General features: G+C 37.9%; 1 protein-coding gene across 2 annotated transcripts in view; it reads left to right on the forward strand.

The window, feature by feature from the left end:
• Positions 1–15,713, forward strand: part of APBA2 (amyloid beta precursor protein binding family A member 2) — a 48,493-nt gene that overhangs the window by 28,601 nt on the left and 4,179 nt on the right. For both annotated transcript variants that reach the window (XM_050903127.1, XM_050903124.1), the window contains 4 exons: positions 3,622–3,807; positions 7,265–7,444; positions 9,413–9,625; positions 10,445–10,564. In XM_050903127.1, coding sequence (XP_050759084.1) covers positions 3,622–3,807; positions 7,265–7,444; positions 9,413–9,625; positions 10,445–10,564 — 699 coding nt within the window. The remainder of the gene's footprint in view (positions 1–3,621; positions 3,808–7,264; positions 7,445–9,412; positions 9,626–10,444; positions 10,565–15,713) is intronic.

Consider the following 15,713-nt stretch of genomic DNA (forward strand, 5'->3'; position numbering starts at 1 on the left):
TTCCCAGTCCATTCACTCTTGTGCACACTGCATGTATGATTACACCCTTACAGAATACTTAGTGCAGACTGCTGAAAAGCAATTATCTCTGCAGAGCTCCCAAGACCCTGCTGAGAGATGTCCATTATAAAACATTTTTCCATACTGAGAGAAGTGCTGTAAATCCTCCTGAGCCCCTGCAACCCTTAGAGACACCCCCCAAACCATCTCTTAACCATCATCACTTTTCATAGTTTAGGGATAAGCATAGAACATTTTATTTCAAGCCTGAGAAGAATCATTACAATAATTTTATGGGTAGTGATTCTCTTCAGTAGGACAGGTGGTTCTAAGAAACAATGATTATTTATATTTTTCTTTCTCTGTCAAGTTAAATTGTACTGAAATTCTTAAAACAATTAATCGTGTTGACTTGAGGAACGATCTTTCTCTCTTAGGCCTTAGAGATTTGTTCAACTAATGGTAAACTAATACCTAGCTGTTTATGTAAAGGATACTGCTGCTTATATAAATGATGAAAATTGTGTATTATCTCATACCACATTATAGGGTTTTTTGGAAGATCAGATATCAAGGGAAACCCTGCCACTACAGACACAGCAAGGAGGGTATTTCAGTCATCTAATATGATTGAGTTAGATGAAAACTGACCTCATGCTGCTCAGTGGGATATTCTGATACATATCAAGAGCCACTAGCAAATAATAAAAAAAAAAAAAGAAAAACAAAAGGCCTTCTTAGTTAAAAAAAACAAAACCAACAAATCTGTCATCAATTTTTCTTTCTTCACATTAGAAATATCCACATATATATCCAAGCAGATACCAAAAGTAGCAGAGACAACCTCAGTCTTGGCCAAGAACCAAAGATATTTTAGACACCAGAAAGCAATTTACTGACTTAAAACTAATAGAGATCACAAAGTAAAGTGAAACAAATTGATTCAGTAGTAAGTATTTTTTTATTCCAATTCAGGCAGAATTTGGTGGATGTTTTTAGCTGGGGGGGGGGAGGGCAGGGAAGGGGATATCCTCAGCTAGTTTGATCAATAAAACTATTATGCTTCTCAGTGTTTTTAGTTTGAGCAATAAATAAAAGTCTGGAAAACTCTCCAAACTGACCAATGACCCCAGCAAGAAGGAATTTTCAGATGGGCCATTTCTGTTTCTTAAAAAAGAGAACAGTTCAACTCTACAATGGCAAAATATGTAAAGAAATGATAGGAAGAAAAGCTAACAAAGCATGGTTTGGAGGCACTTTCGTGGTCTTTGTTTCAATAGAAAGCTTTATCTTAATTAAAATAAGTACTTACCATAAGGTTTTAAAGTAAGCAGCATCCAGTTTAAGAAACCTATAACGCTCAGGTTTGAAATGACCCATAAATATAGGATTTGGACTCTTTTGCCTTAAAACAAGGATGTTCAACCAATGGCAACAGATTGGATTCAGTACAGCACACCAGCCACGTCTGAGAGCTGAATTAATTACCCTGGCAGCCTGCTATTGAAACTACCTCTCATGAACCTCCTGCAGTCTCATCTTTGTCACACAAGAACTGCACACGTCGTGCGACCGTTGTAACAAGACACAGACGTTTTACTCATGTGATGGCAAAGTAGAGTCTGGCCTTGTTTGAAACTGAGAAGGAGCAAAGGCTGACTGCTCCAAGTACAGAGGACAAGCACCTCAAGTCAGATGGTTATATGTGGGCAGTAGCGGGGTGAGGAAGGACAGCACAGTCACATAGTGAAGAACAACATACAGTCCTTGAATGTCTCCTCAGGAAAAAATGTAAATCATCACTACCTTAAAATATCGTTTTATGGCTTCTGTGGGTCCTTACAGCTAGGAGGCTTTTTCTAATATTTTGTCTAAATTGTCAAAATATCTGCCAGATAAGTATTACTAACATAAGTTATATTACCTTTTTTCCTAGGAATTTCTCTTCCTCTGTAATTATACACAGTCTTCAGTAATAGTGATTTTTTCAAGGCACTTAAAGGAAGTACAGTCAATCAGATTACTTGATTGCATGAGCATTCCTAAAACTCTCATTTTAAACCTGAAAGTTCTTACCACTAGGGAACATCTTCCATAGCAACATGCCTTTTGGGAACTTAGAGCAGTTGTGGCTTTTTATTTAAAAAAAACCTAAAGGAGAAATTAGGTTGCTTATACAGTATCTTGACTAAAACCTGTATGAAGGTACACATAATTGTCTAAAACATTAGTGTAAACAAGTATATCATTCTGTTTGTCTTTGCAGTCCTAAATATATCAAAATCCTTTGAAATTATCACTGTAGCAATGTCACATATATTGTTTTATTAAAATAACATTATTTTACATATAGAAACCTCTTAATGAAAATGAGACTGCTAGCTGTTGAGCCACATTAATTTATTCATACTTAATGCTGAGTTCAGAAATAATAAAACTTACTACAAGTTCATACTTAGTGGTGCACAGAAACTGTTACAAAATGTCATTGAAGGTTCTTCCTTCTGGGACCTCATTGCTCTTTTATATAAGAAACAATTGATAGAAGCATGAACTGGAGATGGAAACAAAAGATAAAATAGTAATATCTGAAACAAAATAAGTTTAGTGACAACATATCCTTCTCTGACTACAAATAGGCACTCAGTTTTCATTTGTCCAAGGCAACTCAATACTTAATCAAAGCCACTGAACAATGATACGTTCCTGTGAGAAAAACATTTGGAAGTAGTAGGTTGGGATTTCCCTGCTAATAGCAGAAAGTAAGAGTTTAAAAGGCTAAAGTAATTAAAAGGATGCAGAACTCAGGGATTTGAGGTAGAAGCTTTTTATATTTAGTACTCTTCATGTGTTGTTACATAAGAAGTGTTCATTAGGATGAAGCTTGGACAGGTTTCTGCTTAAAATCATTCTCAGGCAACGGCTCTTCTGAGTTGAGTTCTCCCAGCACAACCAAATTGGCAGCCTAATGACATTGACTGGAATAGGATTTTGACTGTGAGCCCAGACACTAGACCATTTCCCTCCAAACTGATCCAAGATATATAGGTAGCCAGAAAAAAGTATTAAAAATTCTGCCTACAGAGAAGGTGAAATACTGCCTTCATAGCTCTTTACAAAGAAAGTAAGTATCGCTTTGCTGTATATGAGAAAATGTTACCTTAGATATTATTGCTATTATAGGACATTATTTAAAAAAAATCGGGAAATTATAACATCTTCTCATATATATGTGACTTCCCTAAAACTTGTTTTGTCATTGTGAAACGCATCTGCTTCATTCAGCAAAACCAATACAAAAGGGAAACATAATTTTCCAACAGCATGAAAACGTTTATAAAACATGAGTCTAGATCTTCGTGATTGCTTTACAGTAGCAACCACGTTGCATTTGCTCAGGCAACACTTCCATTGAAGCCAATTTCTTCAACAGCCACTATGCCTTCAGTTGGAGTTTGGGCCCATTGACTGCGTAGGGAATGTCGGATCTGAGCCCATAGGAAGTGCGTCTGCAGCTTTTGTCATTCTCAAGCAATAGGCCATCAAGGAGAGGGAAGATGCAGCATTTGTAGAATAACAGCAGGCATGAAGAATGACTTTATTTCTCTTTGCTTTATGTAGGAAACAATGATGGATCATGCGCTGCGCACAATCTCATATATTGCTGATATTGGTAACATTGTGGTTTTAATGGCGCGACGCCGCATGCCAAGATCAGCTTCTCAAGACTGTATTGAAACAACACCTGGCGCCCAGGAAGGAAAGAAGCAGTACAAAATGATATGCCATGTCTTTGAGTCAGAGGATGTAAGTAAATGGAATTAAATTTATTTAAACAACATATATCATTTAGAGAATCTCTGAAATTACATCGAATTTCTTGAATGAATTTTTGTTGTCAGTAATCTTTTCTTATTGAAGCTACAGGTAATCTGTGGAAACATTAGCCAGTTGTTTGTCCATATTCATATCTCTTTTCTGTCTCCACAAATTCATGTCGCAAATTCAGGTCTCCTCCTCAGTCCCAAAATATCCACTCTTTGTCTCATATATTACAGAATCATTTGTGTTCTTTCAACAACACTTCCCCAAATGCTTTAATACCTAACTATTTGGAGTTGTCTGGAAGTTGATGGCCATTCATGGCCAAAATTAATTTATGGGATATCAAATTGATCATTCATCCTGGATCGGATCCTTTAGTCAGCAGGTTGGCACATAATGACACACGTAAGCCTCCAGACACTTGGCAATGAGGTGGAACCGTTCTGGACCTCTCTTAAACTGAAGCCAAGTTGCTGAGAACTTCTACCAACTTTGCAGGCCTGGCACAAGGTTGCCCTCTACCCACTCCTTATTCCCTTATGGCTGGCTTACCTGTAGTTGGTATACGTACTCTCAAACATGCGACTTGATCCTTTGATGTTTAAGAACACATACAGCTGTTTATTTTTCAGTTCTCTCTTTTCATCCCCAGCAAAGATTATGAATTAGAATTCTTATATAAATGCAATAGAGCTGAGAAAGTTTAGTTCTCTATAGAATTTTTTCTTCATGGCCAGAAGAGTTTAGCAATTCTTAAGTAAAAGGCTAGGAAGAACTCACTCCCACTACTTTCTCAGAACACGTATGCAACAGAAAGCATAATTTCAGTCATTTTATGCCATAAGATACTCTGAGATCCAATACCATATTAGCCCTAAACCACTTTTGTTAAAAAACGAGTGACTGCTTCAGAATTTAGGTTCTAATTTTCACTTGCATCAGAAATACCAAACGATGAAAGAACTTGGAGCCATTCTCGAAATAGGATTGCAGAAGTAGTGGTTGCAAAAGAGTTCTGTACATCTCTGCTGCATCCTATTTCACCCCTGTGAAAAGTGCTGGCGTGCCATGCCCTTCCCTCTTGTGGCAAAGGAAGATAACCTTGCTTTACTGCTATTGTACATCCAGTTTTGTAGTGAAATAGATATTTGTGTCTGAAGTGGCAGACCAGGGGACTTCAACCTAAAACATTTATGGGAAAATATACCAAGCTAGTAAAACAGAAAAAGCAAAATTTGTTGTCTGTTTCTAACTTGACAGTTGAGATACAGGTATTAGTAACAGGCAGTACCAAACATTTCTGACCATTGTTATATAGGAACAGCTTTAAATATAATTTCTGTCATAACAATTAAAAAAGAATTGAGTTCTTTGGTTCAGACAGTCATAAATCACAGGTTGCATATTTTTTGAGCTAATTATCATTTTCATCATTTTAAAGCAATTAAGCCTGTGAAGGAGAAATGGCATTGTCTAAAGGTTAGAGTGCTAGACTGGGATTGTTCTCAGACCTAGTTAGCTCTGCCCCTGCTTTGCTGGGGTGACCTTTTCAAGCAACTTTATTACATTATCTCTAAGTTGTACATAATGCTGAAGACTTTCATAAACATCCATAAAAACTTGGAGATATAGATAAAATTAAGATGTGAGAACTAGCTGTTACTAGCAGTAATGGAATAGAATATGACATCTAGATGTGTTGGTTTTGAGAATGTAAAATGGAGGCAAAAGCGAAGGACTAACTACAGAGAAAGCAATGGCACTGGAGATCGAAAAAAGTCGTCAATAAGGACTGGTGATAAACTTTAATAATGGAACAATATAAAAACGTTCTTGATGACTTCTGTACTACCATACTACTACAAACCTCTTGGTATATTGATAAGATTTGAAAAGATGTTTAAAATACGAAGGAATGATTTGTGACTGGCTAGGCTAATTATGTCCTTGATTTTCTAAAACCATTTTCCAATAAAGCAGATTGGTGCTTTTGTGTAGTCCAGCACAAATGAAGTAAGAAAACCACCTTGTAGCATCAAAGAAAACACTATGTATCTGATCAGTAGATTGCAAGAAGATTTAGATTTACAATGTTGTCCAGAAAACCCTATGCATTCATAATGCATTTAGCATGTACCTACTGTCCAAGAAAGTGCGTTGCATTTCCAGAATAGTTTTATAGGTTTGATTAGTAATATTTTTAGGGAGTTACGTTGTAAGATGCAATTAACTCCTCCTCAGATCACTGGGAGTTACTCATATCCCCTGATGACAGAATACAGTACCTGAAAACCACAAATATGTGAAACTCAACGTGGCATTCTCCTGTGAGCTGCAGTAAACTCAGAATAGGGGAAAAAAAAAATTCAAGTGTAGAAAAAGTTGATTACAAATTCCTTTTACTTAGCTCTACCTCTGTTTCTCTGTGTTCCAGTGCCATCTAGTGGAACAAGAAAGTAAATTTTACGGCAGTTCAATAATTCTTTAATTAGTTGACTTTTGCAGTGGGCTGAATGTGCAAAGTTGTTAGTATTATCAACATCATCGTCGGTTTCTGTAGATTTCTTTCTAAAGTATATATATTTCTGACACATGCAAATACCAGTCACCATAACGTTTCATTAATTGTACTCGCTATACAGCCCACTGTAACGGGAAGCCATCTTTTATTGCACACTGTAATAAAATGCATGCGCAGATAAGTGCTCCAAAAATTAATAAAGACACAGGGGATTCTGAAGAGTTGTTCTTAACATTAACAAGCTATAATCATGGCTCTGGCTGCATTCTTGAAAGCGTCCCTGACGTTCCTAGTCAAGGTGTTAGTGGGAATAGCTATTGTAGATGTGCAGTGGGTAAGTAGGGCTATTACTGGTTTGCTGGGAATATGAGACAGGTATCATGGCAGTAATAGGAGAGCAGATGGTTTTGTTGAAGCAGTGTTTTCAGTCCTATAAAACCAAGGTGCAGAAGCAGCAGGTGACACAACAACCAAAATCATCAGTGCATACATGTCTGTGAAGGCATGTGCAAGCAGAGCATCCATTCTCTCATCACTCCTGCAAATATACTGTAATCAGAAGCGGGGTTTGTGACCGTCTTTTCTGTAAGCTCTGTTCCATATTGGTACACAGCCAGTACTCTCCAGAGTTTGTTGGAACGAGTACATAAGTAGCATATGGCTGCTTGCTACTGCAACGTACTGATGAACGGAGATCAGCAGGGTATTTAAATGGAGTCTGCAATTTGATTTTGGATGTAATGGGTTCTTTCTGTACAACTGACCTTAAAGTCAGTTACCCATACTGCTGTAGTAACTTTGCAGGATCCTTTATTTTGACTTTGTCTTAAAATCCAATCTCTCTCTTATTTCTTATGGTTTCAGTGGGAAACTGTTTATCAGTCCTTTCTCTGAGCTGTGTTTTGTTCTACATTCTAGGCACAGCTGATAGCTCAGTCAATTGGTCAGGCTTTCAGTGTGGCTTACCAAGAGTTTTTAAGAGCCAATGGAATTAACCCAGAGGATCTCAGTCAGAAAGAATACAGTGACATCATCAATACCCAAGAGATGTACAATGATGACCTCATACACTTTTCCAATTCAGAAAACTGCAAAGAGGTAAACTAGTTTTGGAATTTCATTTCAGATTGATCCGTTTTTTCAGAGGAATGTAGTTCTCATGGAAATATCTTTTGGCATTTTAAGGATGACTTTACATCTCAAGATGTGTTGCTTCATCAATACTGTGTTACTAAAATCAGCTTTATAAGTTTTTAGAAGTTCTTTTCATTTTCAGGGTCTTTCTGCTGCCATTGATCAAAACAGTAATAAAGTACATTTACATCTGACATAGATAAGCTCTGTGCTGTTCACAGTACACAGTGTAAGGTGTTTTTATGTTTTATCAATGTATTGATACGGAAAGAGAGATGACAATCCATTTTAATGCATGTTGTAAGTGGTTTCTTACTTAATGGATACAAGGACCACAAGTCCAGGATGCTGTGGCACTGAGCAGGCCAATTTCTCTTCCCCTATTAGAACACCAGCAAAACTGCCACATGAAATGGAGTTTCACACTCATAATGCATGAAAAGGCAAGAATTTCCCTGAAGTGCCTCAAATTACATAAGTATAACTATTTGCATTTGATTGTGGATGTAATGGATTCTTTCTGTACAACAGCCATATATTTCACATTGTACATTTCATACAAAAGTCACTGTACTACTGGGCATTCCAGACCAGAATGTGGCGAGTGCAGTTGCACCCAGATTCTGCTTTGTCTTACATTGCTGCAGTGCGATAGGGATTTGGCCCGTGTTCCAAAGGTCAGAGTTTCTATGCTGAGTCCTAAAGCAACCTTACTTTGAGATGTACTGCAAATCGCTTAATCCTTCAGTCACAGCTTTCCTACTTATACTCATTTCTTCTAGCATTACAGGTTCTTTTGTGTACAGCATGTGTGTTCTTGGGAAGAAAGCATTTGTCACCTATACCTGCAGATAGAAAGGTTATGATTTGATGTGTAGTTTTATACATCTCCAGTCACTAGATATCAATAAAGTGTTTTCATGTGCATATAAGCATGACAAAAATATTTCTCTTGTAGCAAACAAGGGAAAATTCAGTTGAACAAATATTGGTTAGAATCAGAACAGAAAAATACAAATGTGTCACATTTCAAAGTGATTAAAAAGGTCATTATTTTTGTGGTGCCTTTGTTTCTAATTGGTTTATGAATGTTTGAACAATGACAGAGTTGTGGCATACTGGTTGGTTCAAAGCCTTGATAGATAGCTTCAACAAAAGTCAGTTGGCCTTTGTGGTTCCCGTAAGTACGGATGTCTGTGTCCTTCCACATTTGAAAGAAAATAATTCCCAGTATTTTGTTAAAGAGTATATTCTCTACTTAAACTCTTACTCCTCTTCTGTAAAAGTTAGATATGCTATGATTACTGAACAGTTAACATCACCATATTTGAGGAGAAGTCGTCATTTACATTACATCAGCGTATCAGGGATCTTAGATTAACATGCTAGGCACAAGTATAGTCAATAATGTTAATAATAATAATAATAATGTTATTTATAATAACAATAGCAACAATAATAATCAAGAGATCCTTGCCTGAAAATAAGGACAGACAAACCCCGAGATCAAGAGACAACCTGAGCAGTGATGGCAGAAGTGGAGCCAAACTCAAGCCTGTATTCCAGGCATTGTCTTAGCCACAAAATGTTACAGCCTCCCCTAGCCGCCAGGTTCCAAGAAGGATAAAAACTTCTTTGGCATTCATTCATTTGGTATTCAGTTCCACCACTTTCTATAAAGTTAACCAATGTGTTAGGTTTTTGCTTATTATAAGGACCTATATGACCTTCAGCAAACAAGTGGAGGATACCCTGAAAAGAAATAGGTATGTGTTACACAGTTTTAACAGTGCTTTTGAAGTCATGCTTCTACCTAATGGCAAAGAATAATTCTTTTTGTAATTTGTAGGTGTTATTCAGGAACAACTGAGATGCTAGTGCTCAAATTTAGACGAATCAAAGCAAACATTTTTTTTTTCTTTTTAATTGCAGCTCCAGCTAGAAAAACAGAAGGGAGAAATTCTTGGGGTAGTGATTGTGGAATCTGGATGGGGATCCATTCTACCCACTGTTATCCTGGCTAACATGATGAACGGAGGCCCTGCAGCCCGTTCAGGAAAACTAAGCATTGGAGACCAAATTATGTCCATTAATGGGACCAGTTTAGTTGGTCTACCTCTTGCAACATGCCAAGGGATCATAAAGGTACCCCAAACTTACAACTATATGCTGTGGATTGTAAGCCAGCAGAGACGTAATATTCTGACAAGCGACCCTGTAGATTTCCAGCAGATATAATTTTTTATACCACTGCAAAAAAAAAAAAAAGTAATCTGTCATTAACAGAAAGTAGAATTAGAAACAGAAATTTGGGGGTGATAAAGTACAGAAATTTAGGGCTGGAGAATTTGACTGCAGCTTTGTTACTGGACTATAACAAATGAGGCCAGGTCTGAAAAACTTGCCTAAATTAAGTTATTTAGCTATCTTCAAAGTTTCAGGCTTCCCCACAGCCTCCAAATTAAAATCTGAGGATTAAAATCTACTATACTTCTTTGGGCTCCATGTAGATGAAACAGATGGAGGCTGGTAGACTGCAGGACAGATCAAGTGAGCATACGAAGATTTCGCCAGACACGATGGAATCTCACAATGCATTATCTTTAATCACTAAGACTAAATCTAATGTCTGTGCAGATTTACCAAGAGCAGCAGCAGCAGCAGGAGATTAATTAGCCATACGCTGGTAAAGGGCAAGCAGTAGTCAGTTTCGGGTTTTTTTGAAAACTTTTCTGAAGTTTCTGTAGTAATTAAAGGCAAAGTTTTGATATGTTTTGTTGGGCCAAATAGCTTAGGAAATAAATGAAACAGAGAAATGTATCTCTAAGTTAACAACAGATTTCTATTAAGTCTAGCTGTTCTTTCTCAGATCAGCTGCTTTACACTCTTGCAATTAGGAAATCACTAATGAAAGAGCAAATTAAGATCCATTTCAGAAATACTAACTTTTGGAATATCTTACAGGGTCTCAAGAATCAGATACAAGTCAAACTGAACATTGTCAGCTGTCCTCCTGTTACTACTGTCCTCATAAAACGGCCAGACTTAAAATACCAGCTGGGCTTCAGTGTACAGAATGGAATTGTAAGTTTCTGTCTTCAGTGACTCTCTTGGTTTGGGGTTTTGGGTTTTTTTTCTTTTTTTTTTGTTTCAAGAAACACACTGAAGTACTGAAAAAATCCTTGCACATGACCTCACTTTTTGTACTGTGATCCCTTAATTAATCAAAACATTATAATCGCATCTCTGAGTAATATAATGCAAATGGACAGCACCAGGAGAACAAGTACTGCCATTCTTTTTTATGTATGTTATCTTTTATGTACTGCCATTCTTTTTTATCTTTTAGGTTTTTCCCACATAATACAGCCACAAGATTTATAGTCCAGATTGTTTGGTGCAATATCTGGATCAGCTAATTCATGTATAACTCTGTAATTAGTGTGCCCGAGTTGCAAGGAAAACAGTTACGCTGAAACAGGTTTTAACAATTATAACATTCTAGTCTTAGCTCTGATCCTGTTTCTCTTTTTTAAATTTCAGCACACACTCACTAAGACTTTTAATTTTTCTTCTGCTGTGCATGTTTTATTTGGATCACATGGTAGTGGGAAGGGAATGTAATCGCGACCTCCTCTGGTTAAAACTAAACACCTCTCACTGCAAGTAATTGTATAGGTTGTGGCCCAGGTATCCCTTCTCTGCATGCTGCAGTTTCCCTGTAATAACAGCAGCAAATGGGAGAATGACTGTGGCAGATAACACTTACCCCGTGCAGCTCAGGATCCTCCTCTCGTAGTTTTTCCTTCCCAAGCCATTCTCCGATACCTTTCCAAAGCAAACTCGCAACACAACTAGCTCAGGTAGTCACCTGGCCTTTCTGGGGGCTGATACTAGCATTAGGGACCGTCTGTAGTGCAGGACCATCACCATCTCCTCTTCCTCCAGTCTAGGGAAAAAAAATAATCAGGCTGCTCACACAGAAAACTACATCACAAAGGACTGTGGGCTCTGGCCCCCTGTTCTGTGAAACTCATCGATTGAAGTTGCCAGATTTCTGTTTGCCACCCTTGGACGAGTAGCAGGTAACTCTATAGGATGTGGTTTATGGGTCTTGCTGTGCTTTAGCAAACAGATGACTCATTAGTGGACTTTTAGCTCTGCTAGCCATCTCTAGGTTATTATTATACCTAAGTTTTAAGTGTTCCTACCTAAGATCACATATCACGTTATGGTCACAGCAGAGATTGGTGTAAAGAACACCGCTACAAGCCTTGGTCCAGCTGGAAGCACTCTGAAGTGATACCTACCCCAGGTTGACATCCTTTAGAAGCAGAGGTTTAAAGTATTTGTCGTGTTTGGGATTAATGCTCTGACACTTGAGTAGAGAGAGGTCTGTAAAAAAATACAGAAAAATCAGGTGTGTGGTATATTTCTGTCCTCCTTTGCCTGTGCTTAATCCCGTTTCACCTACATGTATGTTAAGTGGGTATGGTAATTGCTGGTAGTTCACTCTGTGTTAGCACATCCCAAGTCTTGGTATAAAAAGGATGAAAGGGATGGGATCTGGTTTTACAAGATCTCACAGAGGGTGCCAAGAACAGCACATAACACTGTATGAGGCGTTGATCTATCTCCTAATTGCTATCCTTTGTAAATCTAGTATGTTCAGCTAGTGCTATGATAAAAAGAGGAAAATATATTTAAGGAACAATGAGCAATACTGTGGTGTGTTAGTCAACTGTTTTAGGCGACCTGTCACAGCATTGGTGGGAGTTGGGTCAGGGCTGGGGAAAAGAATCAGGCCAAGGTGGATTAGAAGCAGCTTATCATGACCTCACAGGGACAGAGGCAGTTACGGAGTCTGTGAGACAATCTATTCATCTTGTCCCAGCTAATCATCTCCTACATAACCGGAGCCTCAGTTTAGTAAATTCTGCAGACTGTGGTTGTTTTCTTTCATAGCATGCTCACTCCATCTACTGGTCACTTGTCGTATTCACCACACTGGATGGTCGTCGTTCATTCCAGTTAAATGAGCAACATTTAGATGACATCAGATATAAAGTTTACCGAATTCAGCATAGAAATCCTTCTCAGATAACAAAAAAAGGAAGTCTTGTAATACATTTCATTTATGAAGAGTCCATGTTTGAATATGAAAGCCAATGAACAAAAAGGAGAGATTAACATCTCTTGTTAGGCTGCTGTATAGACAAGCTTCTAGGCCTGTAAGTCCTTCCTCAGATAAACTCTCTTACTTCACTTAACATTTGAAAATATGACTCTGCAAAGTACGTCTCTAGTAGTTTTGACACTGAACTTTTACAAAGCGGGATTGTAATTGCCAGCAATTGTTACAAATTATGACAGGATTCAGAAATAATATCCTTATTCTTTGTTGGCTCAGCATTAGCACAGCAAAGAAATAAATGGCTTGCCAGAACGGCTATAATTAAATGTCCCCTAGTGCTATGTCATTACCTCATTATGCGTGCTGCCAGTACTTTTTTTCTGTGCCTCTTCTGATAGCAGATGTGCGGTGGTTCCTTTTCACCCTGCCTATCTCATCTGTGCAGGATGTACAGCTATTATATTAGTGAATAGCCCATAAACAACCTGGACATACAAAAGTACTATCTGAGCTGGGGTTTGCTTGCATAGGGTGTCAGGAAGATGCGGAGACTGGGTTGCTGCAGGTGACTGTCGTCTTTGTGTATTCTGTAGAGTTTAATTAATGCAAAGCCTCAAGTTGTGCTTCATGGAGCACTAGTAGCGCCAGCTTTTGGAACTTTTAGTTAGGGAACAGCGCAACAGCATAAATCGATGTTAATTTTGCAATATTCCTCTTGCACTAATGATGCAAATATTCTTCATGGCTCTTGAAAGCTACTGATGAAATTTCATTGCATATTTATAAAAGGAATTTAAAATTTGAACTGTAAAACGGTAAGGAAAAAAAAGAAATATTGTGCATACGTATGGAACAAGTATGAATGTTGTGCAATGGGGAGGTGAACATAAGGTGACCTGTCAGCCACCTTCTGAAAATCATTATGCTACACTTCTTTTGAAATTATATTTAAATAAAAGCGGTCCTCTCGTATCACATCATTATCTTGTTTCCTAGATTATGAAAAATCTGTGTATTACCAGTTGTATTTTTACTGCTGCTAACGCACCACTTCTCAGTCTAGATCTCAGAGCTCAGACACTTTCTCCGAGAAGTGTATCTACCCCATATCCCTACCCTAGCACAATTCTATCTAAAAATACAGTAAAACTAGGTAAAACTTAACAGACCGGACAGTTTATTGTTTCTTCCTTGCCTTTGTTTGTATTTCTTTAAACTGTCTGGCGAAAAAACATACAGGGTTTAAATAGAGTAATATAGGAGTGAGATGAGGAGAAACCTGGTTTAATAGGTTATATTTAAGGCATTTGCACAGACTAAACAGTTGGTTTGCCTTGCACTTTTCTGTCCTTAATGTTTTGCTACACAGTGGGCAGCTGCGATAAAACTGATTGCGAAGCTACTGAAGTTTCACATCTGATGCACTGCAGCTTGTCTAAGACATTGCAGAATCTGTAACAGCTGAATGGATTGAACCAGTATGGTTTACACCTTTTTTTTTTCCTCCTTCCTTTTTCTCCTTCAGTTTACATAGTAAATAGAGTACAGGCTCTTGCTTACAAGAAGATCCAGATCCATCATGCTTTATTTAATAATATTACAGCTGTCACCATGTTCAACAAGTATAGCAGGCGGAATACAATCGTATTTACTTAGTGGTACTGCTCAGCTTAAACTTGCCAGCCTAATCTGCCATAGCTCCACTGGCTGGAGACAAAAGTCTTAAGGCTGCTTTGAGTCAGCCACTTGCAAATACAGGAGCCACATAAATGTGTGCTTTAAGTACAGTATATTTCTTTACATCTGCACCCTGTCTTTAGCTTAACAGGATCTGGGAGGCTAGGCAGAGCCACTTGGGCTCTGTGTCTGTTTCTCTTTCTACCTCATTAAAATAGTTAATGCTCACAAAAAGGAAGCTGACTGCCTTCCCTGGAGAGGGATCACATTCTTGAATGAAGATAAGAGACTGCTTCCTACCTCTGAGGCTGTTAGAAAGAAGAAATTCACTGATGGTATTAAAAGTGCTGTGAGAGCCACAGAATGAAAGGTGCTCTGGATAGATATGCAAGCCACTATCTTTTCCTTTATGCCAGTGGGGTAAGAGGTCACATTTCCATTTGCTCTGAAAGCTTTTATTTCAGCTGGCTGTACTGTCTCTATATTTTCTTTTATACTGTGAAAAATATATTTACAGGATTTCTTTTGGCACATTCTGCTTTTTGTCCTTTCAGATTACTGCATACAATCCCCAACAGCAAGGGGATTCTAACAGTGAGTTGAATTGAGCAGCTTTCTAGAAAAGAGAAGATCTATGTAGTACAGCTTATCTTGTCAGCTATATGATTAGAAGGCAGACTACCTGCAAAATAAGACATTGTACGTGACTGAAATTCAAGACACAGTTCTGTGAAGGGTCCTGATGGTACCCCTATCCATAAAAGTCCATCAGAAATACTTTATGAACCACAGTAGGTAAAACTCAGCCACTAATGATAGTGTGGTAGAAGATAAGTCTCAATGCAGGAGAAAGGTTTTTTTCAGAAGGCTGAGAAAGGCCTTTTATAAACAAAGAATAACTATATATTTTCACTCACCGTATCAGACAACCCAAACTTTGAGTAAGAAGAGATTTCATTTTTTATAGCATTGTTATTTGTGAAGGAAACTGCTAGTGTCATACAGAAAAGATTCTGGTCAACCACACACAATGTTTCACCTTCGATATATTCCAGCTTGGCCATCTCCCCACATACTATGTTTCTGAATTAGATTACAAACTCACTGGGACACAAGCCACATCTTATCATACTTGTATTTAGCTCTGAGCAAATTACCAGATCTCAGCAAATAATAATTCTTGGCATATGATTCTAACCGTTGACACTAACTGCAGAAACAGCCATCGCTGGATGCTCTAGCGCTCATTTCTTTTCCTCCAAGAACAGGTTTTTCTCAGTAAACAAAAGGTAAATCTCAGCACTGCTAAGCTCCGCTCAGTTCCAGAGATTGACGCTATACATTATCTGCCTTATGTGCTGCATGAGCTTAGTCTTCTGAAATAACTTACCAACAATTTCTATCTAATATACAGCTGTCTAG

The sequence above is a fragment of the Gymnogyps californianus genome, chromosome 11 (genome assembly GCF_018139145.2).
Source record: "Gymnogyps californianus isolate 813 chromosome 11, ASM1813914v2, whole genome shotgun sequence".
NCBI lineage: Eukaryota > Metazoa > Chordata > Aves > Accipitriformes > Cathartidae > Gymnogyps > Gymnogyps californianus.